This window comes from Delphinus delphis, chromosome 3 (assembly GCF_949987515.2).
Source record: "Delphinus delphis chromosome 3, mDelDel1.2, whole genome shotgun sequence".
Classification (NCBI taxonomy): domain Eukaryota; kingdom Metazoa; phylum Chordata; class Mammalia; order Artiodactyla; family Delphinidae; genus Delphinus; species Delphinus delphis.
Window position 1 is genome coordinate 143,448,474 of NC_082685.1, and position 27,426 is coordinate 143,475,899.

At 36.7% G+C, this 27,426-nt stretch overlaps 2 protein-coding genes and 1 long non-coding RNA gene across 4 annotated transcripts in view; 1 reads left to right on the plus strand and 2 right to left on the minus strand.

Annotated features, from left to right (window-relative positions):
- NADK2 (NAD kinase 2, mitochondrial) overlaps positions 1-27,426 on the plus strand; it is a 49,425-nt gene that overhangs the window by 3,941 nt on the left and 18,058 nt on the right. For both annotated transcript variants that reach the window (XM_060009589.1, XM_060009590.1), the window contains exons 2-7: positions 11,724-11,812; positions 12,697-12,785; positions 13,867-13,948; positions 19,190-19,273; positions 21,071-21,207; positions 26,078-26,156. In XM_060009589.1, the coding sequence (XP_059865572.1) occupies positions 11,724-11,812; positions 12,697-12,785; positions 13,867-13,948; positions 19,190-19,273; positions 21,071-21,207; positions 26,078-26,156 (560 nt within the window). The remainder of the gene's footprint in view (positions 1-11,723; positions 11,813-12,696; positions 12,786-13,866; positions 13,949-19,189; positions 19,274-21,070; positions 21,208-26,077; positions 26,157-27,426) is intronic.
- On the minus strand, positions 1,281-11,717 carry LOC132423633 (uncharacterized). Its single transcript, XR_009519020.1, has 2 exons — positions 10,906-11,717; positions 1,281-5,244 (listed from the first exon to the last, which is right to left on the minus strand). It is a non-coding gene; the product is annotated as an uncharacterized lncRNA (long non-coding RNA).
- Positions 23,127-27,426, minus strand: part of SKP2 (S-phase kinase associated protein 2) — a 57,768-nt gene continuing 53,468 nt past the window's right edge. The window contains exons 10-11 of the mRNA XM_060009592.1: positions 24,163-24,187; positions 23,127-23,540 (exon numbers count right to left, since the gene is read on the minus strand). Of these exons, the coding sequence (XP_059865575.1) occupies positions 23,517-23,540; positions 24,163-24,187 (49 nt within the window). The 3' untranslated portion in view covers positions 23,127-23,516. The remainder of the gene's footprint in view (positions 23,541-24,162; positions 24,188-27,426) is intronic.

Below are 27,426 nucleotides of genomic sequence, written 5' to 3' on the forward strand. Positions count from 1 at the left end.
TATTGTAGGTGAACCTTGATTATCCTTACTGTGCTAGAACAAGGCCTTTCATGAATTGACTCCTGTCCACCTGTTGAGCTTCATTTCTAATCAGTTCTTGTCTAGAACTTCATTTTCCATTGATTTCAAACTGCTTTAATTTCCATGAGATGTTGTGCTTATTTAATTAACTTATTTATGGATCAGTAGCACGTTAAAATGGTTCAAAATGTAAACGATACAGAAGAGTATGCAAGGAAAAGTCTTTTTCTTATTCCTGTCACCAGGCACTCAGTTTTTGTCCCTGGAAGTAACCAATGCTAATCAATTTCTTGTTTTTCTTTCCAGAAATAATATATACATACAAATCAACAGAGGGAAATATTCTTTTTCTTTATCCCATCCCTTTTTACTCAATGATAACATATTATTTAAGCTATTCTTCACCTTGTTCTTTTTTTAATAGTATGTATGTAGTACTTATTGTGTGCAGATGCTTTAGTTTATTAAAATACACTGTGTAATGAATAATATTTGTGTTAATGAATCAAACACTAAAATATTAAAACTGGACTTGCTGAGTCAGGAAGTATATAGATTTGAAATTTTAATAGGTATTGCCAAATTGCTTCCCTTAGAGGCTGTGCCAGCGCATACCTTCACCAGCAATATATGAAGGTGCTTGTTTTTTCATAAACAGTTTAGCATACTTTGGGGTCTTTGCCAACCTGGTAGGTGAAAAATGGTATTTCAGGGTAGTTTGATTTGTATCCATCACTGTCTTTACCTTTGTAGCCCCTTTTGCTTTGAATGCTCCTCCATCCTTTAGCCAATTCCTGTTCTTGCTGTGAGGTGAAGCTTACCCATTACTCTCACAGGAAGCCATCCTTGGTAACCTTGCTGGGCCTCTCTCTGGCCACCAGGGTTATGTTAGGTATTCTTCATTGTATTTTCATAATATGATTTTGAGCTTTCCTTTTTAGTATATTATCTGTGGTTATTTTCTTCTCTGGAGTTGAGGGCAAGGACTGTATCTTACACATCATCCTCTCTGCCTTTCCATCCCCACTAGTTAAAGGTGGTGAAATGTTTCTGAATTAAAAAAAAACATTTTTAGTTCTTTCACCCTGAGGCTGCCAGTCCAGGGCCTTATTTCCAGCTGTCAGGCTTCCAAAAGATGTTAGTTGCTAAAAACTTAAGGTAGAGATTACTGATGTGAGTGCCCTGAAAGAGGTTAAATATGTTTGATAAACATGAGCCTAAACAAAAGATGATTTTTATTTGACTATGAGTTTTTTTGGGGGGGGGGTGCATAAAATGTTTTTAATTCTGTGGAACACAACTTGGAAAATAGAGGCTTAAGGTATACTCCCGTAAATATTTGCGGTTAAATAGGAGACTCATAAAGATGTAAAAGGACTGATGGAATTCCAGTAGATGGAATTAACCATTAACAGAATCATTGATCAATATGTTTTAGAGCCCTGATTTTCAGCCTGCACTATGTATCAGGCTTACCTGGGGGAGCCTGTAGCCAGCCATGAAATTGTAAATAACATGATTTATGTTTACGGTGATCACTTTTTCTATATTTTTAATTATATGGCTTAAGCTCTGAGTTAAGATATTATGCACATTAATATCTTCTCAGCTAGTAAAGTATAAGTTGACTTTATTTTAATATTGTTTTGTGTCTTTAAAAAGTTACATCAGTAATATCATATTCTTTAGAATGTGTCTAGTTTTTAGAAATTTTCTTATTCACTATTGGTTTTGAAATTTATCTGTTGATATATGTTAATTCATTTTAACTGCTGTATAGTATTCCATTGTTTGGATAATTAGGTTGTTTCCAGTTTTTCCACTATTAAAAAAAATGCTGCAATTAAAAATACAAATAATTTTTCCCTAAGCATTGAATAACTCCCTGATTCCCAGTGTTCTCATGGGCACTTGGTAGACTTTAACATTTTTGCCAATGTGATGAGGGTGAAATTGTATCTTTTAATTTTAAGATACTTAAATATTAAAGAATAAGGAAGAATTTATAGGTGAAGGAGAGAGAGAACAGTACTAGTAAGACAGTGGGAAAGGTCATCTTTTTGCCAGTAAAAAGAACTCAAACATTGGTGACTTTAATTCACAGTCAGAAAAATCTTACATCATGATGTACTCATATTTGAAATAGAAGGTAACATGAAGCAGTTTACCCTTGTTACATGTAGTATAGTTTATTTATAATGCTGGTTGTGATCAGTGGGTTGGTATGGTACCCATTCTAAGGGCAATTTGAAAATCATTGCTCAAGAGGAAGTAATATTGAGGCTAAACAGGTAAGTGGGCCTTATAAAGTTGTTAAATGCCATGGTTTTATCTCCTAGTGGTTTTCAGTCTTTTAGCAGCAGAACACAACTCTTGCTCAGCCCTACTCTCTTCCCCACAGGAGTGGAGGGATGGGTCAGTTTTCTGAGACGTCACCATTCTGGGACTAGTATGAAAGCAGGCTTCGGGTGGGAGTGGTTAGATGACGAGGGGAATAGGAAATACTTTTTAAGGAAGAAACTCATTTAGAAATTCCAGAGGCAAGCTGTTGCATGAGACCAGATAAGAGTTGATGTTGCCCAGAACTCAAGCAGTGGCAGCATGAACGTAAAGGACAGATTGGAGAAACAGTTTGCAGGTATAATTATTGGACTTCACCACTGGCCGGCTATGGAGACTGAGTGTGAAGGGAGAATTAAAGGTGACACCTGGGGTTTACTTTGTTGACTAGGTAAATGGAAGTATTATTAACTGTTATATGGGATTCAGAAAAGCAAATTAGAACGGGGAATATATAATCAGATCTAGATGGTTTTGGGGAGAGGTACTTGATCTACATGTGGGTGAATATAAAGGTAGGCATTTGAAAAATTGAGCCTGTAGCTCAAGAAACAAGCTTGCCCTGAAGTTTAATTTCATAGGTACTGGTGTGTACTTGGTAGATCAAGTCCCTAGAGTGGGGAGAAAATGAAAATGAAGTGAGAACGGATAAGAATGCCAAGGAAGGTAACTTGAGCAATCCCAACATATAAGGGAGTAAGTAAACAGAATTAAGGGGAATGCAGAAGTAGGAATAAAACAATGGGGAAAGTAAAGGTGAGAGTCTGAGATAAAGAATAAATGGAATAGAAATGATCCAAGATAAATACCAAATATAGCTGAAGAAATATTTAGGGTTCCCTGCTCCTGGCCTGACCATACTAGGTAAGTAGTTTCCTTTAGCTGTCAGTTAGGTACCACTAATCCTTTTAAGGCAATTTTGAATGGTGCTTCGTGTACCATTTAGTTAAGTGTATTCTTCTAAGAGTGCTTAAATTATGCCTAGTGAGTTTACATACCAAACTGTCATTGTGTCACGAGTTGGTGAGACAGTGTGTTAAATTTAAAAAGACATATTTCCTTCCCTTACTGGAGTACAAAATAGTAACGCTCAGCTGACTAGTAAAACAAGTTTAAAAAATTTGTAATAGATTCAGTTTTGGTCAAGTAAAAATGTCTGTGATACTTTAATAAAAGTGTTTGGGCCGTTTAGAAAATAGCCTATCACCTCTGACTTTAAGGTGTGGTGAATTTCTGTCCCTTCAGAACCCTCTTTTTTTTCCTTTCATGCTGTGTTGTGTTTTAACCTCTGAGCCGCATGGGGAGAAGTGATGTTGGCTTTTGGAGATTTTATAAGAAAATTCTTTTGCTAATACTGAGTGTGTCTGCCCGTAGAGCTTTTAGATTCACACTGCTTTCTCCAAGTATCCTAGTGAATAATCATAAAAGAAAGGTTTTTTTTGTTTGTTTTTTGCTTTTTAATGCTGATAGGAACTAACAAGCTTTTGGGGGAAAAAAAGGAAGAAAATATTAAGAACTTTGTTACTAATACCTAAGGTGTAGCATTGCATAATTGAGAATGTATTCTAAATTTCAGTAATTTCTCTAATCTCTTAATTGTAAGACATTTTACAGAGAATTCATGTGTTCTTGTTTTTGTCTGATTGAAGTATGTTTTTAAATCTTTGAAGTGTTATTTTCTGAGGGGGTAGCTAGAAATTCTTACTAGCCTTTGAATATTAAAAAAAAACTTTAAAAAATATGAGCCAGTTGAATAGTGATTTAAGACTTTCTAATTGATGCTTTTTATTAAAAAAAAGCATGCTTTTTATTAAGGCATTAAAAATGCCTTATCTCTTAGCTGCCTAGTTAGCCAGTACATGTTAATGCAGCTTACTAGCCCAACCAGCTAGATTGTTTATGAAAGTAATTAAAGAACTTGTATTCTCTAAATAAATGTATCGAGCATGAGTTGTTAAATAATTAGTTCACAAGAAGAAATGTGAGTGGGAATAAGAATTTATGAAGTGACATTTCTGCCCCAATATTAAGTATTCTAATGCTAAATGAACTTTGTCTTCAGATTTGGAACTTCAGTGTTGCTAGCAAAACATATTAAAATCGTGGAAAACTTAGTTTTCTATTAGTTCTTTATAATTTTTCCCCTGCAAATTCAGACCTCCTTCACCATGTCAAATTGAAGTTTCATAAAACTCAGCTGCTGAGTAATCTTAATATTCTGGAGTTTTCTGAGAGCCAGGAAGTAAGCACCAAAGCTCCTGAACCACCAGATTAGAATTAATAGTACCGATATGTAGGATTTATGTCCTTTATTCCTGGGTATATGTTCTATATTGTGGAAGCCAAAAATGGGAACATAAGATAAAAATCTGGACAGTGAATTGAACTCTGAAGGCCAGTTGCCCTTAAGTTTTATTTATAGCAGGTTAGAAGCAGTACATTTGATGAAAATATTTTAATAGACTTTTCTACCTTTGAATGGGTTCTCACTGAGTTTTCAGTGCTGCATTTAATGCATTTGATTGAGCTCAGCTAATGTTTAACTGAACACAGTAGTAGGCACTCACATATCTGAATGAATAAATTCAATTTTTTAGAGCTTAATTTCTAGCTATTCAGTGTTTACTCTTGAAATGGCTTCATGAGAGGTAATTATTGTAAAAAAATAATATAACGTGGTAACTTATCTGCTAGAAAATCAGGGGCTTGATATTGAAGCAGGTTATTTTGAGATGCCTGTTAGATATCCAGAGAAAGATGTCAGAGACGCAGTTGGGTACCTTCACCTGGAGCCCTAAAGATAGGCCAGGATTAGAGATTGCAATTAGGAGTCATCAGCATCAGCATACAAGATCTCTTTTAAAGCCTTGAAACTAGAGATCCCTAGGGAGAGAGCAGAAAAGAAAATCACTGTGATCCATATTTACTGAAAGGTGGTTAGTGCAGTTTTAGTTAATCTGTGGTTGGGTAATGGAAGTAATAATCTGAATATTAATGCTATGTTCATCCATATTTAGAAATGATACTCTTAGAATAGTTCTTCAACCCTTATTTACATTGATTTGTTGATCAAAGTAAATGAACGATTATCTAATTATTACCTTGCTTGCTGCTTTCCTTTAGAGAAAATATTCTTAACATTGGTTTGCTCTGTCTAAATATAATGAGGTTTATATCTAGGCATTAAACTGTTGTACAGGCTGTCTCATTTAGTATATGCGAGTTAACATCTATGGATTAATTTTTTTTTCTGTGTGGAATTCAGTTTATTTTTATTTTCCCTTTTTAAAATTTTTATTGACGTATAGTTGATTTACAATGTGTTAATTTCAGGTGTACAGCTAAGTGATTCAGTTATATATATATACACACACATTTATATACATATATATATAAAACATTTTTAGATTCTTTTCCATTATAGGTTATTACAAGATATTTTGAGTGTAGTTCCCTGTGCTGTACAGTAGGTCCTTGTTGGTTATCTGTTTTAGATATAGTATTGTGTATATTTTAATTCCAACCTCCTAATTTATCCCTCCCCACCCCTTTCCCCTTTGGTAACTATAAGTTTGTCTTCTGTGTCTGCGAGTTATTTCTATTTCATAAATAAGTTCACTTGTATCATTTTAATTTTAGATTCCACATATAACTGACATCATATATTTGTCTTCCTCTGTCTGACTTAGTTCACTTAGTATGATAATCTCTAGGTCCACCCATGTTGCTGCAAATGGCATTATTTCATTCTTTTTTATGGCTGAGTAATCTTCCACTGTGTATATATACCACATCTCCCTTATCCATTCATCTGTTGATGGACACTTAGGTTGCTTCCATGTCTTGGCTGCTGTAGATAGTGCTGCTATGAACATTGGAGTGCATTTGTCTTTTCAAATTATAGTTTTCTCTGCATATATGTCCAGGAGTGGAATCGCTGGTTCATATGATAACTCTATTTTTAGTTTTTTAAGGAACCTCCGTACCGTTCTCTATAGTGGCTGCCCCAATTTATGTTCCCACCAACAGTGTAGGAGGATTCCCTTTTCTCCACACCGTCTCCAGCATTTATTATTTGTAGATGGACTAATTTTCAAATAGCCAAATATGTCCTCAGCTTCTCTTCTGAAAAGCATGTTTCCCTGTAGATTATAGAGTGAGGACAACACTATTTTAAAAGTCTTAACCCGGGCTTCCCTGGTGGCGCATCGGTTGAGAGTCCACCTGCTGAAGCAGGGGACACGGGTTCGTGCCCCGGTCCGGGAAGATCCCACATGCTGCGGAGCGGCTGAGCCCTTGAGCCATGGCCGCTGAGCCTGCGGCCTGCTGAGCCTGTGCTCCGCAACGGGAGAGGCCACAACAGTGAGAGGCCCGCGTACCGCAAAAAAAAAAAAAAAAAAAAGTCTTAACCCGTTATTCATAAACAAGATTGGGAAGGTAGGTATCAAAATATTCACACTAATTATCCCAAGGTAATAAGATTATATGTAGTTTTAATTTTTCATGACTGTGTCTTCCATGTTGTGTTGTTTTTATAACCTTTTTAAAAAGAAAAATACATATTATTAAAATACTATCTAAAATTGGTTTTACTTTATAATTCAGTAAGTAATGATTTAAAACAAAAGAATATAAGACTGTATTTTGGACAGGTACTTGAAAAACAGATTTTGTGTCATAAAGAGTCAAGGCGTAAGGGAATTTGGAAAAGGAAAGAAAATAACATGCTTTTTTTTCTTCCAGTTTTATTGAGATGTAATTAATACACAGCACTGAATAAGTTTAAGGTATACAGCATAATGATTTGACATACATACATCATGAAATGATTATCACAATAAGTTTAGTGAACATCTGTCATCTCATATAGACATAAAATGAAGGAAATAGAAAATTGTTTTTTCTTGTAATGAGACCTCTTAGGATTTGCTCTCTTAACAACTTTCATATATAACATAGAGCAGTGCTAATTATAATTACCATGTTGTCCATTACATCTCTAATACTTATTTATCTTAAAACTTTGTACCTTTTGACTGCCTTCATCCAACTCCACGTCCCTCCATCCCCTGCTTCTAGTAACCACAAATCTTACTTCTTTTTCTATGAGTGAGTTTGTTTTTGAAGTATAATTGACCTACAATGCTATGTTAGTTCCTGTTACAGAACACAGTGATTGGTATTTCTGTACATTTCAAAATGGTCACCACGTGATCATTTCATACCTGTGACCCATTTATTTTGCAACTGTAAGTTTGTACCTCTTAATCTCCCTCACCTATTCTTTCCTTTCCCCACCCCTCTCCCCTCTGGCAATCACCTGTTTGTTCTCTGTATCTATAACTGTTTCTGTTTTGTTTTGTTCTTTTTTTTTTTTGATACCGCATATAAGTAAAATATAGTATTTGTCTTTCTCTGTCTGACTTAATTGGCTTAGCATAATAATACCCTCTAGGTTCATCCATGCTGTCACAAATGGCAAGATTTCATTCTTTTTTTTTCAAGGCTGGGTAGTATTCCGTTGTGTATATATAGGCAGCATAGATATGGGTCTTGTTTTTGTATCCATTCAGCCACTCTGTGTCTTTTGATTGGAGCATTTAGTCCATTTACATTTAAAATAATTATGGATAGGTGTGTACTTACTGCCATTTTGTTAATTTGGGGGGGTTGTTTTGTAGTTCTTTTTTATTCTTTTCCTTTGTGATTTGATGACTATCTTTAGTATTATCTTTGGATTCCTTTCTGTTTTGTTCATGTGAATCTATTGTTGATTTTTGGTTTGTGTTTACTGTGAGGTTTATATCTTGCAATCTGTATATACATGTGACTGTTTTAAGTTCCTGATCTCTTAAGTTCAAACTCATTTTTGCTCCTTCCTCTCATGTTTACTGTTGGGCATCATGTTTTACATCACTTTGCATATCTCTTACCTACTTATTGTGGATATAGATGATTTTACTATTTTTGTCTTTTAACCTTTTTACTAGCTTTGTACATGGTTGATTTACTACTTTTACTGTATATTTGCTTCTACCAATGAGCTTTTTCCTTTTGTAATTTTCATATTTCTAGTTGTGGCCTTTTTTTCCCCCTCTGCTTTGAGAAATCCCTTTAACATTTGTTGTAAAACTGTCTTAGAGGTGCTGGATTCTTTTAGCTTTTGCTTGTCTGTAAAACTTTTGATCTCTCCATCAAATCTGAATGAAAGCCCTCCTGTGTAGAGTATTTTTGGTTGTGGGTTTTCCCTTTCTTAACTTTAAATATATCATGCCACTCCCTTCTGGCCCACAGAGTATCTGCTAAAAAGTCAGCTGATAGCCTTATGGGAGTTCCCTTGTTCGTACGTAACTTGTTGTTTTTCCTCTGCTGCTTTTAATATTCTCTCTTTATCTTTAATTTTTTCCATTTTAATTACTGTGTGTCTTGGTGTGGTCCTCTTTGGGTTAATCCTGTTTGGGACTCTCTGTGCTTCCTGGACCTGGATGTCTATCCTTTCCCATGTTAGGGAAGTTTTTAGCTTTATGTCTACAAATATGTTCTCTGCCCCTTTCTCTCTCTTTTCTTTCTGGGACCCCTATAATGTGAATGTTAGTATGCTTGATGTTGTCCCAGAGGTCTCTTAAACTATCCTCATTCATTTTTATTTATTTTTTCTCTTTTTCTGTTCAGCTTCAGTGATTTCCACTACTATATCTTTCATCTTTCTGATCCATTCCTTTATGTCATCTAATTTAATGTTGATTCCTTCTAGTGTATTTTTCATTTCAGTTATTGTGTTCTTCTCTGTTCGGTTCATCTTTATATTTTCTAACTCTTTGTTAAAAACTTCTGACTTCTCACCCTTTTCATTTCATCTTCTCCAGAGTTCTTTGAACAACTTTATGATCATTACCTTGATCTCTTTATCAGGTTTAGATTGCCTATCTCCACTTCACTTAGTTCCTCTGGGGTTTTATCTTGTTCATTAATTTGGTACATATTCCTCTGTTGCTTCGTTGTTCTTAATTTGCTGTTTTTATTTCTATGTATTTGGTAGGTTGGTTATGTTTTTCCAACCTGGGAGAAGCAGGTTTTATAGGAGATGTCCTTTGCATGCCAGCAGCACACTCTGCTCTGGTCACCGGACCTGTGTGCTCTAGGGGTGCCCCCTGTGTGGGCTGTATGGGCCCTCCTGTGATGGGCTGGCTACTGTGGGTGGTCTGGAAGGCGTGGCTGGTCCCGGGTCTGGTTGGTTGTCAGGCCCTGCCTTGCGTGGTGGCTGCCAGCTGCCGTTGGGTGGGGCTGGGTCACAAGGCTGCTGGCTGTGGGGCCCTGGGGCTCCTTGCATTGGTGGGCAGAGCTGGGTTCTGGAGTAGGTGGTTGTGGGGCCAAGGGCCCCGGGTCTAGTCTTGGCCTGCCGGTGGGTGGGGCTGGTTCTTGACATGACTGTCTATGGGGTCGGGGGTGTCTCAAAGCTGGTGGGAGGGGCCGGATCCTGTGGCAGTTGGTTGAGAGGTCCAAGGTGCCCCAGAGCTGGTGTTGGCCCACTGGTGGGTGGGGCTGTTTCTTGACATGACTGTCTATGGGGTCGGGGGTGTCTCAAAGCTGGTGGGAGGGGCTGGATCCTGTGGCAGTTGGTTGAGAGGTCCAAGGTGCCCCAGAGCTGGTGTTGGCCCACTGGTGGGTGGGGCTGGGGTCAAGAGGATCCCCAGGCTGGTGCCTTCCCACTGGTGTGTGAGGCCAGGTTCTGAGGTTAGTGCCATCACACTGGTGGATGCAGGCGGTCCTGGAGGTCTTGGAGTCGGTATTTCAGCCCACTGGTGGCCAGGGCCAGGGCCCAGGGGGTCCTGGGGCTGGTGCCTACCCACTGGTGGGTGAGGCTGGCCCCCAGACTGTTGCAGGCCCGCTGGTGGGCAGAGCCAGGTCCTGTGGTCTCTGATTGCAGGGCCCCGGGGGGCCCATGGCTAGTGTGAGCGTACTGGTGTGTGAGCTGGGTCTTGGGCCCTCTGGTGGACAGGGCTGGGATATCTGTGGCCTCGGGGTCTTAAGGCAGCAGACCTGTGGGTTCACATCCTGGCAGTAAAAAGCTAGAAGGAGGATTCCAAAATGGTGCTTGCCGTCGCCAGCATTCTCGTGGTAGAACGAGCTTCCCAAAATGACTGTTACCAGTGTCTGTGTCCCCAGGGTGAGCTCTAGTTGCCTCTTGTCTCTTCAGGAGCCTCTCCAGGATCAGCAGATGGGTCTGGCCCAGGCTTTTTTCAAATTACTGCTTCTGCCCTGGGTCCTGGAGCGTGTGAGATTTTGTGTGTGCCCTTTAGGAGTGGAGTCTCTATTCCCCAAAGCCCCGGCTCTCCTGAAAGTAAGCCCTGCTGGCCTTCAAAGCCAAATGTTCTGGGGACTTGTCTTCCCAATGCAGAGCCACTGGGCTGAGGAGCCAGTGTGGGGCTCCGACCCCTTGCTCCTTGGGAGGAACCTCTGCAATTGTAAATTATTTCCCCCCATTTGTGGGTTGCCCACCCAGGGGTATGGGTATTGACTATACTGCATCTCCGAACCTCTTACCTGTCTTGTTGTGGTTCTCTTTTATATCTTCAGTTGTAGGTGATCTTTTCTGCTAGTCTTCTGGTTTTTTTCTTGAATAGTTCCTCTGTAAGTAAGTAGTTTTGTAAGTAATTTTGTTGTATGCTGAAAATAACATGCTTTTTAATTCTAGCATTCACTCTAGTGGACATATTTCCTACCTGATGATTAAATGGATGTTTCTAAACTTCTCTCTCAACATTTTACTTTACAGATTATTCAGAAGACATATACTTTAAAAGAATATTAATGATAAGATAGTGACATTATAAAATATTCTAAATGACTAGGAAAAATAATCCTTGAAGGCTATATGTCTTTATATCTAAAAGTTATCCATTCTCAAGCAGCTAACAAGCCCTTTGTTTAGATTGTGTAAATTCCAAATAGAGTTCATAAATCTGAATACAAGAGAGCTGAAAATCCAAGTAGAACAAAGGTCATCTAACTGCCTTCTAAAATATTAGTTCATCTTTGGTCTTCAGTAGCCATATGCAGTATGTTAAAAATCCATTTAGGAAAAAAAGCACTCAAGCTGTAAAACATGAGATTTTTGAGATCCCATTGACCACATGATTCAGGAAACTTACTGCTGTGTTTGGTATTAAAACCAAGTTATGATTTTCTGGAACCAGACTTTCTAATTAAGTTTATACTTGTAGGTTTCACATATAGTCATTAAAATGTATCTCCCCCCCCCCAAAAAAAACCCCATTCTGCTTTATATAGGGCTTTTTAAAGAAATATAATATGTAATATATATTATGTAATAAGGCAAAACTTGTTTTATTTTGATATAGCTTGCATTGAAAGGCTCTAGCTACAGTGGACTGCTTGAACGACATCATATTCACACCCAAAATGTAGAGCACATTCTTGATAGTTTACGGTAAGTCTGTGGGATCAGGTCTTGAGTGGGACTTTCAATTTTTATTTTTACTAGCAGCTAATACTTAGATTTTTAGTAAAGATGGCCATTATAGAATCATTTTAAGAAAATTATATCATGGCTAATGGACCTGATATTATAGTGTTTTTAAGGAAATTTTTATTGTACTCTGAAAACTTCACAGATTTTCAGTTATTATTTGGTCTGCCCAAGAAGTGCCTTTTCTACAAAGAGTTAATTTTGTACACAGCAGGCTTCAACTGTAGTGCAGTGTTTTATTTCTTAAACAGAATAGTGGATTATGTAGGTGTTCATTATAATAGTCTTTGAATGTCTAAAAATTACAAGTACAGAAACTTCAGTTAATTAGGGGCTAAATGAGTCAGCAAATAAATTTCTGTGTATGCAAGAGAATCAGTGTGAGAACACGCAAATTAGAAAGTATTTTAGTCACTTTCAGTGTCTGGCACTCAATATTCGTTGAATTTAAAATAACAGCTATTCACTTTTATAATTTAAAAAATTGTCTCTCGAGGTGTTAGTCTTCTGGGCCGTTTTGTATTCATGAATTTTAGCATCAGAAAGAGTAGAGAAAAGGAAATGCAATTCTAATTAATCAATATTGCTATTCGTCAAGGGCTTTAAGAGATGTTTTTAAAGCACATGGCGATTTGGGATAGTCAGTTTATACATATGCTTCCTATAGTTAATAGTTAATTGGTTGTTGTGGGTAAGTGAAAATGAAGCTGACCTTACAAAGCTAAACATAAATTTGTTTATAAAACAAACTTGTTTAAATCTCTCTTGTAGTAATCTGCCTCTCAAAAAACATACTCCTTTATGTTACTGGAAATTTTATACACACTTTACTTTTTTTATCTTAGGAATGAGGGGATTGAGGTTCGTCTCGTAAAGAGGAGAGAATATGATGAAGAAACTGTTCGATGGGCAGATGCTGTCATAGCTGCAGGAGGTAATAGTTTTGCAGAGGTAAAGGTGCTGGAATATGGAAATGCTCTTTAATAATCATATTGCCAAATACCCTGTGGTCTAGCTGTGATGAAGCTTTCAGAGTCCTACCATAAGACGAATTTTTGGATTTTTAGGATCAGTTTTTAAAAGACGTGCTTTATACAACATTTTACTTTTCTAGTGAACGATGTTACTCTAAGGTTCTGTGCATGTATTTCTGTGTGTATATTTAAAGTGTGTATTTAAGTATGATTCAAAGGATTATTTATAACTATTTTGGTTTAGTTATGCCAGTCTTTAAAAAAAAGTTGAGTTTAAGAGTTTAATGAGGGCTTCCCTGGTGGCGCAGTGGTTGAGAGTCCGCCTGCCGATGCAGGGGACACGGGTTTGTGCCCCAGTCCGGGAAGATCCCACATGCCGCGGAGCCTGCGCATCTGGAGCCTGTGCGTCTGGAGCCTGTGCTCCGCAACGGGAGAGGCCACAACAGTGAGGGGCCCGCGTACCGCAAAAAAAAAAAAAAAAAAAGAGTTTAATGAGATTAGATAAATTCCATCCCTCTTTGGCCCCAATATACTTACACTTACACTTGTTTTTTCCTGAGCTTTATTATTATGTTAGTGACTGTTCTCTATAAACCTTTACATGTTTTTTGGAGAGAAAAATCCAAATCTGGACACTTTTGTTGGATGTATTCTCATCAAAATGATTTATGAATTGGGACTGATGTTATATGAGAGGGAAAGAGGATTGGTTAATAGAAGTGATAGAGTTAGAATAGCGGTTCCCAGCTGGAGGCTACTGCTGGCATCCAGTGGGTGGCCAGGGATACTGCTCGCCACCCTACAAAGTTCAGGACAGCCCTCACAACAAAGAATTATTTGGCCTGAAGTGTTCATCTTGCCACTGTTGAGAAATTCTGGATTAGAGTGGGAGAGATAATACAGAGGGATAGTGGGTAGAAAGGAGTAGACTGTGGCAGCCAACAGGATGGGGTGAGGGTGGGATTATTAAAAGAACTAGTGTTCAAAATGTTGTTAAAAACTAGTTTTGTAACAAGTCTGGTTATGTCTTATGTCCTTTAGGTGATGGCACAATGCTTTTGGCAGCAAGTAAAGTCTTGGACAGACTTAAACCAGTTATTGGAGTAAACACTGACCCAGAACGGTAAGGAAAAACTTTTTTGTGCTTTGCTTTGCATAGTACCTGTTTATGATAAATCTTAAATTTGGAAGCTCCTTATCCTATTGGTACAGGGTGTTTACTATGGTGCATGCTGTGTAAGTGGAAACATCACCGTTGCTGGCTATCGTGAATGTTAGAACCATGTTCCAAAATCATTTCAGTGATGAAATTTAGGCATGTAGAATTGACCTCTACCTTTAGTAGATTTCTCTTCTTTGTCGTTATTTTCAAGGACATAGCTCTCTTTTTTAGCTTAGGCATGAGAAATATATACACATTTCGCTGGTGTTGGTGGTAGAAAATTATGATATGGGATGGACAAGTTCTCACATTTGACTTCCCAGGTTGTTTGGGAGTAATATCTGTGGGAGGATAGACTTGAGCCCTTGACCCAGGTGAGTACTGGTGAATTTGGTGTTGCTGAAGATGGATGAGTTAATGATGTTCCATCTTCTACCCTTCCTTCTGGCTCTCATCTACATTCCTGAATATGCCTCCACTGATTTCCTGGGTGACTTCGTTGACTTAATAAATAGACCAAACCCTATTATCACTTTTTTTTCCTTTCCTTAGCTTCACTGACATTTATCCTCATTCTGTTCCAGCCACCCACAGCCATGATCATACTTGGACTTTGTCATCACCTAGAATTTCCCCACCTCTCAAATCACTCTGACCATAGCCGCCTACCTTAATAGCAGTCTTACTTCCTCAATTCTAGTAAATCTGTCCTTTGGCTTTCAGTGTGTTTATCCCCTCTATTTTTTTTCCTTAATTCTCCCTTACTTCATTCACTTTCCTGACAAATTTCTTAAATATTTTGTACCATTATCTTTCTGCTCAATCATGGATGAGTCTTTTCTACTCCACTCTGTACTGTCTCCAGAATAACTGATTAACGTCTGTCGTTTTAACTTAGATGCTGGTGACTCCAGAATCTGTATATCCAACACTGATCTTGCTTCTACTCTTACCTTATAGTCTCTTCTCCCCACTGCAGCCACAGTGATCGTTTTATAAAAGTTTGATATATTCTGTGACGTCTGCTCAAAGTCTTACTGTGGTTCCCCATCTAACTCAGAATAAAATCTAATTTTTACTATGACTGGGGTGACCAACTCATCCTCATCCTGGTTTTCTTGGGACTTTCTCAGTTTAGCATCAGAAGTCCTATGTCCTGGGAAAATTGTCAGTCTCAGGCAAACTGGGACAGTTGGTCCCCTTTACTGTGACATTCAAGACTCTACATTTTCTGGCCCCTGACTATTCTGTGTCCTTATGTCCTATTATTTTCCCTTTCTTCATGCTATTCTAGCCATACTGGCCTACACTTGCATATATCTGGTGGCATTAAAAATGTAACATGTCTACAGATGAACTTATCTCCTTCCCCCCACCCATACATGATAAATGAAATCATAATGGGTGCTGAAGCTGTGATGACCCATCCCTCACCACCTTCCCTCACTCCCTTTGTTGTATTGGTCTAGGGATTTAGTTCTAAGTTTTAGGGATCTTACCTTTGATTCCATCTCTTGCCCTCCTCACTGTATTTAAACATAGCTTTATAGTTTGTGGTTTAAATTACTGTAGTAACTTCCAATCTTGCTCTTTTCAACCCATTCTTTATACTTTGCCTTAATGGTCTTTCTAAAGTACAAATTTGATTGTATCCACTCCTTAATTAAAGTCTTTCAGGGTTTCCTTATGACCTTCAGGTTATATTGCAAATTCCGTAGCATAATATATATGATCTTTCACCATCTGTTGCCTATCTGCTTTTCTAGTTTCATCTACCCTCATTTACCTGTAGGCACTATACATTCTTCAGCTTAAAAAAAAAGACTGATGCCTCTCTAGGAATATTCTAGGATCCTTCCTAAAGTCTGTTCTTTGGGGGTTTTTGTTTTTTGTTGTTTGATTTTTTTTTTTTTTTGCGGTACGCGGGCCTCTCACTGCCATGGCCTCTCCTGTTGCGGAGCACAGGCTCCAGATGCGCAGGCTCAGCGGCCATGGCTCACGGGCCCAGCCGCTCCGCGGCATGTGGGATCTTCCCAGACCGGGGCACAAACCCGTGTCCCCTGCATCGGCAGGCGGACTCTCAACCGCTGTGCCACCAGGGAAGCCCTGGGTTTTTTTTTTAATTGTATTTTTTTCGCAGTTTTATTGAGATATAATTGACATACAGCACTGTATAAGTTTAAGGTGTACAGCATAATGACTTGACTTACACGTGTTGTGAAATGATTACCACAGTAAGTTTAGTTAACATCTGTCAACTCATATAGCTGAAAAAAAAAAGGAGGGGAAAGTTTTTTTCCTTATGATAAGAACTCTTAGGATCTACTCTTTTCATAACTTTCAAATATACCGTACACCAGTGTTAACGATAGCCATCATGTGGTACATTACATCCCCAGTACTTATCTTATAGATGGAACTTTATACCTTTTGACCACATTCATTCAGTCCCCTCTCCCCTAACCTCTGAAGGTTGTTCTTAAGTGCAGTGTAATGTATGAGCATCCTAATGTCATGATTGAAGGCTCACATATGGGAGTTTTTGCTCTGGTGAGGAGCTTTGTTGATATCAAGAAAAAGTTTGAAAGAGTAAGTGAAAGAGTTCTCCAGATGTCCATGTGCTTTTCATGCCTTTGTTTGTGCTTTTGCCTAGAGTGCCCTTACGACACTTACTCAACTGTGTAGTTCTTTTTCATTCAAGACTGGTACCTCTCCTGGGCTCTGACTATGATTCCTTGTACAGAGAGCACTTATCTCTTCCTATTATTTTCTGCTTGATTGTCTCTTCCATTAGACTATAAATTCCTTGAGTATAGGACTTAATTTCGCTATTGCTAGCATTTTAATTGCCTTTAGTATTCGTGCACGTGTATTTTAGAACTTTGCAATGACATATTTTTACATCATTAAAGTAGGAGATTCTTTAGTGATCATATTTTATACAGTTTGTTGAAATATATTTTCCTTTAAAAGCTGGCTTAATACTCATTAGCCTGTGGGGATTTTGAAACTGGTAAGCAACAGGTGTTGCTTCTCTAATTTCTGCCTAAAATGATGTGTTCTAGAAGTCCTCTGGTTTTTCTTTTTGCCCCCAGGCAGAAATGTATTAAGCCCCTGGCTTGTTCCGTAATTCAGGTTGCCTGAATTCTTTTTCTTAAGCACAGAGGTGTCTCACAATCCTTAAATAAGCCCAGAAGTTAATGTTCAACTTAAGTTTCTTCTTTTCTGTAGTAGTTGTCAAATGCAGCATAACAGATCATCCCAAAACTTAGAGGCTTAAAACGATAATAATCATTTATTATCTGTCATGGTTTCTGTGTGTCAGGAATCCAGGAAGAGCTTGGCCGGGTGGTTTTAACTTGGGATCTCTCATGACGTTATAGTCAGATGTCAGCTGGGGCTGCAGGCATCCGAAGGTTTGACTTGGGTTGGAGGATCTACTTCTAAGATGGCTCACTTGAGGACTCATCTAAATTAAATATACAATTTCGGTTTTCTCTTTTGTATTCTGTACTCACTCTACTGACCCCTGTACATAATTATGACATTTAAATGCTTAATGATCAAAATGGGATAGAGGGCATGTGATAGCCAACCTCCAAGATAGCCTCCTAGTATTTACACCTTTATGTGGTTCCCTTCCCACTTCTGTATCCAATCAGGGCCGGTGTGTGGGACCAATAGAATATAGAATAACAGTGTGTGAATTCCAAGGCTAGGTCATAAATGGTATTGCAACTTCTGTATTGGTCTCTTGGATTGCTCATTCTGGAGTAATTCGGCCACGGTGATGTGAGGATACCAGAGCCGCCCTGTGGGGAGGCTCACATGGAGAGAGACTTGAGGCCTCTTGCCAACAGCTGGCACCAGTGAGTGAGCCACAATGAAAGTGAATCCTCCAGGTCAGGTCTAGATTCTTCTCTCTAGAGTATTTTAGACCTGCAGTTGACCTCCATAAGTATTCTATCAAATGTTGATTATCTTTTATAATCTTAGCACTGTAGAGAAGTATTGCAGTAAATATAAAAATTTTTAAAATTTAGTCCCCTGCCTAAGTTTCTTAACCACAGTGTTGACCCTCTCAGGTAAATTGATTAGTCACAACTTTGTAAAAGCCTTTTTCTCTGCTCTTCACGTTTATGTTAATTTACAGTTATTATTAAGGGTTTGTTTTGCCAGGCCTACTCTCAACCTTTCCTTCAAGATTGCAGCATCATATAGATGATGATTGAACTTTCTGGACACCTTTCCTCACGTTAGGTGCCGTATCCTCTCATCTTCCTGTGTCAACCTATAGGCAATCTTAACACTTTGTAATTTGCATTTAAAAAAAAAATTTGTCTTCCACATAAAGTTGTTAACTCCTTGAAGGAGCTCATCCATATATATATATATATATATATATAATTTATTTATTGTTTATTGTTTATTATTTATTTATTTATTTATTTTGTGGTACGTGGGCCTCTCACTGTTGTGGCCTCTCCCGTTGCGGAGCACAGGCTCCGGACGCGCAGGCTCAAAGGCCATGTCTCACTGGCCCAGCTGCTCCGTGGCATGTGGGATCTTCCCGGACTTGGGCACGAACCCGTGTCCCCTGCATTGGTAGGCGGATTCTCAACCACTGCACCACCAGGGAAGCCCCTTTATATATTTTTTGAATAAATGAAGGGTTACATTAGATTAAACTGTGAGTTCTCTTTTGGTTAAAAGAACATCTTAAATGACATTTAAAAGGGATTTATGGTTCAAAAAACTTTCACAGAAATAGTTTGATTCCTCATAATAACCTTTTAGATTGGTGGTTTTATGGCCCTTTTAGAGATGAGGAAGCTGATGCTAAAGTGACTTGCCCAAAGTTATAGTTAAATAATTTAAAGGTAAGATGCAAACACCACTATACCATTAGATAATTTTACAGGGAAATCAATCAGTGGCAAATTCGGTTTTATTTTTAGTTTTACTGTAATGTGGAAACTTAAGTTGTATTATGGCATTAAACCTGTATTTAAAGTACTATTTCTATTTGGTCTTTTTTTTTGTTCTTGTTGAAAGTATAGACAATTTGTGGCAAAATGAATTATAGAAGTAGAAATTCAAAAAATTTCATATCTGATTTTTGTAGTTTAGTGATACCTTTTGAATTAAGTACTTTTTTTTTCTTCTTCCCTTTACACCACGCAAATTCCTTTTAAAATAAAGGTCTGAGGGTCATTTATGTCTTCCTGTTCGATACACACATTCCTTCCCAGAAGCCTTACAGAAGTTCTACCGTGGTGAGTTCAGGTAGGAATTTCTTACTATTGCTCTATCATTATCTTATTAAAATATTATTATTATTATATAATTATATTATTAATGTGTGCCATTAAAAATGCTGTTAAACAGAACAAATTAGATAATATTTGGATTAGTCCATAGGTGTAACAGTAGCCATAAAAAATAATACATTAGCTGAGTCACAACCACATCTAACTTCCCTTCTTCCAGCCTGACTGGAGCTGTATGGAGAAACCCTGCCAAGTGCCACTTGGCCTATAATGTAATTGCAAGTAGAGGTTTTTCTCCTTCAGTGAGATAGAGGCCATGTCTCTACTTTAACCTCGTTACACGTTTTTAGCAGTTTGGTAGAAAGATGATTAAAACTGTTGGTGAAAAATTAAATGTTCAAATTCTCTGAGATTTTTTATTTTTTATCCTCATCTTCTCCCATCCAGAATGACTGAGGGTTAGATTTACTCTAACCATGCTGAGATTCCTGGTATCTCTGCCTTACATGTTAAGTATTTCTTAAGCAGTGGAGATGTTTTTTCATATTTCTTTCACTTAATTTGTTCAGTGGTCAGACTGCCCTGAAAAGAGAAGGGTGGAAGGAGGAGCTGAGTTGAGGTTGGCCGATTAATTAGAGCCAAGTTGGACTACTTTTCTTTCCCTGACTTAGCCTAGATTTTATTGAGAGAGAAAAAAGTTTTTGAGAAAACTTTTTTTCTCTAGGTATTTGTGAAATTGTATTAAATCTTCTTGACTTCTGGAATCATTTTTTAAAAATTTATTTATTTTATTTATCTTTGGCTGTGTTGGGTCTTCATTGCTGCGCGCGGGCTTTCTCTAGTTGCAGCGAGCAGGGGCTACTCTTCGTTGTGGTGCGCAGGCTTCTCATTGCGGTGGCTTCTCTTGTTGTGGAGCACCAGCTCTAGGCGTGCGGGCTTCAGTAGTTGTGGCACACAGGCTCAGTAGTTGTGACACGCGGGCTCTAGAGCGCAGGCTCAGTAGTTGAAGCGCACAGGCTTAGTTGCTCCGTGGCATGAGGAATATTCCTGGACCAGGGCTCGAATCCATGTCCCCTGTATTGGCAGGCGGATTCTTAACCACTGCACCACCAGGGAAGTCCCTGGAATCATTGTTTTTAGTAACGATTCCAGTTTCTAGTCATTTCAGAAATTTAGCACCTTCACAAATGACTAATATACTCCAAGCAGGAGTGTATTTTTGTATACTTACCTAGTAGAATCTGTCCCACTGGCTTTTTCATATGTTAGTTTTTGATTTTGACATTAAACCTGATTCTTGTTTTCTTCACTTTTACCAAAAAGTCATTTAAGTTTTAGGTTTAATCTTAAGTGTTATAATATTTGTTATTGAACTCTTATTGTAAAAAACAGAAAAACAATATTACAGAATTTTAGGGAAGGGATTTTTATCTAATCTGACCACCTTAACATAATAGTGTTTTAATTTCAGAATGCTTTCTTTTTTATATATGTGTTATACAATGAGCAAAACACAACTATTAGCTAAGTATATAGGATTTAATGAATACTTGATAAAGAGTTTGACTTTAATTCAAGTTTTTTGGGAGGTTTTATACAAGTACATTAGATATTGCCATTAGAAAAGAGAAATAAACATCTAAATCTGTCTTTGATCAGGAACCTGTGGGTTTTAGGTGTTTCTAGTATAATAAGTTCATGGAATAACTAGTTTTTTATTATGAATTTTTTAATTTTGAGAAATTATAATGTCTAATCCTTTGTTTAATTTATTCTATTTTAATATAATTTGCTTTTCCTTCACTCTTCTAAGATGGTTGTGGAGGCAGCGAATCAGGTTATACCTTGAAGGGACTGGCATCAACCCTGTTCCTGTGGACCTTCACGAACAGCAGCTAAGTTTGAATCAGCATAGTAGAGCCTTCAACATTGAGAGAGTTCATGATGAAAGTAGGTAGATTGGGAATTAAGTGTGTTTGGGGCAATATGTAATTTATAGTTCCTTTGATCTCTAATTTCTAGAAGTAATAATTTATAATTATTTGGGGATTTCAGTGCCACTGACAACACTTAAGGAAGTGCAATGAACTACTTGAGTTGTAAAATTTATTATGATTAGATTCTGAAATAACAAATATAGCATATTTCCATGTGAAATTTTTTTCTAGGGTGGATTTGAAAACTCATTGATTAGGGAAGGACTATAAAATGTCCAGGAGGATAGTTGATATTTAGGGAAAGATTCTTGGCCTTAATCTTTGAAATGTCAGAAAGGAAGAAGAAAATGGTAGAAAGAAAATGAACCAATCTTTGAAAGATTTCATAATAATTATACATTTATATACTTACATTTAATTATATTTACCATGGTTCTAGTTATTGATTAGAATCTTTCTGTTAGGAAATTTTCGCATCCCAGCTTTAAGATTTGCATTTCAAATACTTGTGTAAGATGCTAAGAGAATATTAGCATAAGGTGATATGCAGGTTTTTTGTTGTGTTAAGATGAATGCTCAGTTTTGAGCTAATTTGTGGATTATAATTTAGCAATATTTTCCCACTTTTTCCAGTAACTGTAAGACTTTTATGATGCAAGAAGATCCCAAGAGATATCCTAAATGTCTGTGGACTGTATAAAAGGATATTTTTTCCTCCTGCATTTCATTTCTTGGCTAAACTTATCAGCAAAAGCTGTCTTTACATATCTGCTTTCTGTCTTTGTTTCTGTCTTGTCATGGTATCTTGATGTTTACTTATGTTTATTTTTTTTCAGAGTTTTTCATGGTGATTTATAGCTTTATAGGTTAACATGTTCCTAAACTGAGTTAATGCCATGTTTTAAAGATGCTGCTTCTTCCCCGGGAAAAAAAAATCATTTGATTTTTAGAAAGTTTTTAAGTAATTATTTTTAAAAAATCTAGACATCTTTCAAGTAATTCATAAGCATATGATTTCTTATTATCATTTTTGAAAGATTGCAGTAAATATTAAATTTTTTTTTTAAGATATTAAAATCTTAGCTAGAAATTTTACTTTATACCTCACCAAAAGAAGTTATTGCTGTCTCCAAAAGATGTTCAGGATTTGGTTTTTTTCACCAACAGCATTATAGGAAAGATGTAGCTTGGTATTTAAAGATTCATTGCTCAGATTCCTATCTCAGATTCACTGTTTTTAGTTTATAAGCTAAATTAATGTATATGAAACAAAATTACACATAAACTTAGTAATATTCAGGATGTTCCTATCTCATTAGTGTTAGTTCTAGAAAAAGAACAGAAAATGTTTGAAATAAAAAATATATATATAAGAAAATTCCTAAAAACTTAGGCACCAGTTTTTGAATGTAAGGACCCACAAAGTACTTAATATAGTCAGTAGTAAGAGGTCCCACACCAAGGTATGTCAGAATACTAGGGATAAAGCAAACCTCTTGCAAGCTTCCAGAAAGGAAGTGATGGTGGTGTTGGTGGTGATTGTGGTTGGAACAGGTTTTTTGATATATAAAGAATCTGGAATCACAGTAGTTTCAGATTTTTCAATAATAACCCTGGAAATTACTTTACTTATATTAATTATTAATATTGTTATTAGCAATTATATAACATTTACAATGTCTAGGCACTATTTTAGTGGGCTTGTTAGAGGGTTTTTTTGGGGTTTTTTTTGATAAAAGAGATTTATTTTCTGAGAAAAATTTAGAAGGATTTCAAGGATATCTCATATTTGCTATTTAAATTCTCTTCAAGTTGGCAGGGAACATTTTCTAGGAAGCTGCCATTTGGGATTTTTGAATATAGAAGTAGGTTTGAGATTATAAATATACCACCATGTTTGATCCCTGATCGCTTTCTAATTTAGAACAAAAGATTACAGAGAAAAACAATCCTAGTTTTTTTTTTTAAACTTCAGCTTGCAAAAGGGATGATTTAACTTTTAAGCAAATAAAATTTTCTATCTAGTGTTATCTATCATTAACTAGGTTATATTTGTATACAAGTTAATGAAGAAGAATTCATTTTTATTACCTTTATACCTTCAAGGGAAGGTAGGGTTGATTATTTTTTAAAAAACTTTTAATCACATAAACTAGTAACTTTCTTATTTGAAAGCCTGGTTGTATTAATTTGGATAAGTGAATTGATTTGATAAACAATCCCATAATCTCAGTGGCTTAACATACTGAAGGTTTATTTAGAGCTCAGCTCACTGTCCAAGGGGTGTTCAGGCAACCTCTGAACAATGGCTCCTACCATCTTCTAAGGCCTCTGAGTCTTCTGTAGCTTGTGGGGAGAAGACGACAGTGAGAGCATGGAGGATCCTTAGGGAAGTTTTAGGAGCCAGGCCTTTTCACTACTTTTGCTCATATTCTATTGGCCATTACTAGTCCCATAGGTATACCCAATGTGAGTAGACCTGGAAGCATAGTCTAACAGTCTGACAGTGTGAGGGAATTGCACAGGGTTGCAGTCTCTGTCACTAGTATAACAATTCTATACTTAAAAATACAAATTAATAATTAATTTTGTAATGCATTCTCTTGGATAGAAAATTGTTAATTGGTATTGAGTCCATCTTATTATGTCCTGATGAAGCAAGTTGTAAATGAACAGTTCATGATTAGATAATGTTTGGTAGTCAATTAGCATGAAAGAAAATATAAGCAGAATTAAGATGATTAATGAGACTCGAAGCAATTTTACGTTTTCTCTTCCTTCTTTGATAAAAGATTTCAAGTGAAATTCAGCAAGCACACATGATAAAAGTGCAATACAGAAAGGAAAATTAGGATGAGGAAAAACGGGTCTAGAGGTTAAAAAGTCAAGACCATATAAAATAAAAAGATATGGTTACAGTTTGATGGTGAGATTTCAGATTTATTAGTAATATTTAGTGAGTACTTACTGTTAGTTGAGCATTTGCAGAAAATCTGTGGGGAGATGTAAAACATTCCATTAGTGATTTACCCTATGCAAAGAAAAATAATTTAAACAATAAATTTTAACTTTTTACATTGGTAAAACTTGTCAGATGTGAAAATGTGAATATATCTAGTACCAAATTAAGAGTTTCAAGAGTTAGGTTTTGCAGTCTGAAGTACAATCAAATTCGATCAAACGCAGCAAATTTTCTATATACCTTTTTGTGTCACATTCTTTCTACTATATTAATGAGATTTAGCTGATAATGTTAACCCATTACATAATTTAGTCAAATAAGTTTTAAAAGGTTCCTTGGTATTGTAACAACAGCTTATAATCGAAAGAATAGTTGGGCCACTTTAAGCAGTTATAATCCAAAAGATATGAGATACATGTAATTAATATTCAATAAACATAAATAGGCTACAAGTCAGAGGAGAATAATAGATTGGTGGTCGTGTTGGTGACAGTGGTGGAAAGTTTTATTAGTGTATTAAGTGTCTAATGTGTATTAGATATCTATACACATTACCCCGAAACATAGAATCTTAAAATGTAACAAATTACCCCAGAATTGAGCATCTTAAAACAAAATATTTATGATTTCACAGAGATTGTGAAGGTCAAGAATCCAAGAGTGGCTTAGCTTGCTAGTTTGAGTTTAGGGTCTCTCAGGAGGTGACGGTCAAGCTGTTGGCCGGGACAGCAGTATCTGAAGACAAGATTGTACTGGAAGATATGCGTCACAACTTATCACATGGCTGTTAGCTTCAGTTCCTCACTATGTTGGCTTCTCCATTGGACTGCTTATGAAATATCTTCCCCCAGAGCAAGTGATCTGAGAGAGAGAGTGACCAAGTAGAAGCCAGGGTGTCTTTTTTTAACCCAATCTCAGAAGTGACGTACCGTCACTTCTGCCATACGTTGGTCACATAGACTAATCCTGGTGTGATGTGAGAGGGAGAGTTGTACAAGAATGTGAATACCAGGAGGCAGGAATCACTGGAGACCATCTTAGAGGCTAGCTGCTGCCACAGCTGAGGTGGACTTTTAAGCTTTGACTAAGGAAAAAGATGTGGAGGAGACAGAAAAGGGAACTTGTTCCATAGTGCTTGCCCACCAGGAGATACTTGGGTGCAATGAATCTGCTACTGGTGACATTGAGAGGAAGGGCCTGGCATTTCCATTTGGAGACTGGTAAAAGATAAAAAGTAAGAGAGACCGTTTGAAGGTGACAATCACAAGTTTGATCCAGAAAGCAGTGGGAATTCTTTGGAGGATTTTGCATGATGGAGTGATGTTTAAGTAATCATCAAGGAAGATCACTTAAGCTGTGCATACAACCTTATAGAGTAAAAAATAGATGACATTTTTTTAGGAGTCATAAGAAGAGATGTGGCTCTGTTCCTCCAGTGCTGCCATTGCTAAAAATCACTCCTGAGGTTTTCTACTTGAAAAAGTAATCTGAGTTTTAACATAACTGGTTTGGTTTCCTGTATGAGCCATTCATGTAATTTGATGCTTAAATCCAGAATGGCTCTCCTTTGGAAGTACTTGATCGTCTCTACTTCTGAAGCTTCCAGAGTAAAACTAAGTCAAGTGCGACCACATGAATCTTATGCTATGGATAAATATATTTTATCGCTCTTGAAAAATTGTTTCAAGAAGACCTAAGGTTTATTTTGGAGAGACAGGGGCTTCATTGTTTCATAATGTTTAGATGATTTTGTGGCTCTGTATTATGAATACTTTAAATATGATTTAATTTATCTGTTAATAGTGATAAGGTATAGACACTACAAAGACAAATATGAATATATTAATATTTTATAAATTTTATATGATAAAATTTCTAAAATTTAAGGAGCTGTCTTGGATTTTTCTTTCATTACCTTCAGGGTTTGAGGCTTCTGGACCCCAGCTCTTGCCAGTGAGAGCACTAAATGAAGTCTTCATTGGGGAGAGTCTGTCATCCAGGTACTTTTCAACCTGTGATCTTGAGTTTGAAATTTTAATATTTTAGTAATTTTTAAGCTATTTATTTCTACAACCTAAGATTTGTGAATGATTGATACTGTATAAGTAAGAGAAATGAATTATTTAATGAAATATTTCCAGACCTTTGTACATGTTAATACATGTTAAGAGGAAAGAAGGTGTTATTACTAAAAACGTTTGTGAAACCCTGGGTTAAACAAAGTTATTCAGATTTCTTTACTGCAGTATTTCTCAGAGCCTTTAATCTATCATATAGGTGCTTTATAAATGTTTAAGAGAATGATATATAGGTATATATTTGCAATTGATAAAAAACATTGATCTTATTGACAGTCCATATTAATATTGCCCTACTGACTGTCGTAATGTTTTTTAATGCTGATTTATTTGTTTGCTTGCTTTGGTCCAGGATGCAGGTAAGGGGAACGCATTTGGCTATCATGGCCCTTTAGATTTAAGCAAGAACAGTTCTTAGCCCCACCCCTGTTTTGTCATCTATGATTTTAACATTTTTGAATGGTCTAAGCCAATTGGTTTGTAGAATATTCCCTTTTTTAGATTTGTATGATTTTTTTTTCTTCTCTGCATGGTAAGATTCAGAATGAGCATTTTTGGCAAGTATACTACATAGATAATAGTGATCCTTCTTAGTGCAACATCATAAAGCAAGTGTATCGACAGCTTAAAATTTGTAACCATCATTACCAAAAATTAAGGTTAGTGAAGCTCTTTACTAGGAATATAAAAATATAGTATTTTATTACTGATAAGATCTATTTTGTGAGTGTTGAATATAATTTAGGCTTAAATTGTCAGTAGAATTTTTTTGTAAAAATTTTTTTGTGTGACACCAGTTACCAGTTATAAAGTGACTGCCATAATATAAAGTTAATTTAACTCTTGGTAGTATGTTAGAACTTTCCTTCTCATTTTTGTTGATGTAAGTGAATTAGGGGTGGAAGATAGAGATGAATCTATATCCTACTTTCCTGCTTCCAGAACCATGTGACCCTTTGAAGGTCACATAATTGATTCCCTAGTTTACTGAGAGTTTCATATATTCTGAAATTCTCTTTATTATAAGTCATATCCTTTTATAGGAAGTTTAATTATGATAAGAGAAATTTGTCTTAAAAAAGCCACATTTTAGCCAATACCTTAACTGAGGTAGGTAGTACTGAAGAGAGCAAAGCCTTGATTCAACAGAATGATTTGAATGATCTTTTTGAGTTGTAATTATTTTATTAAT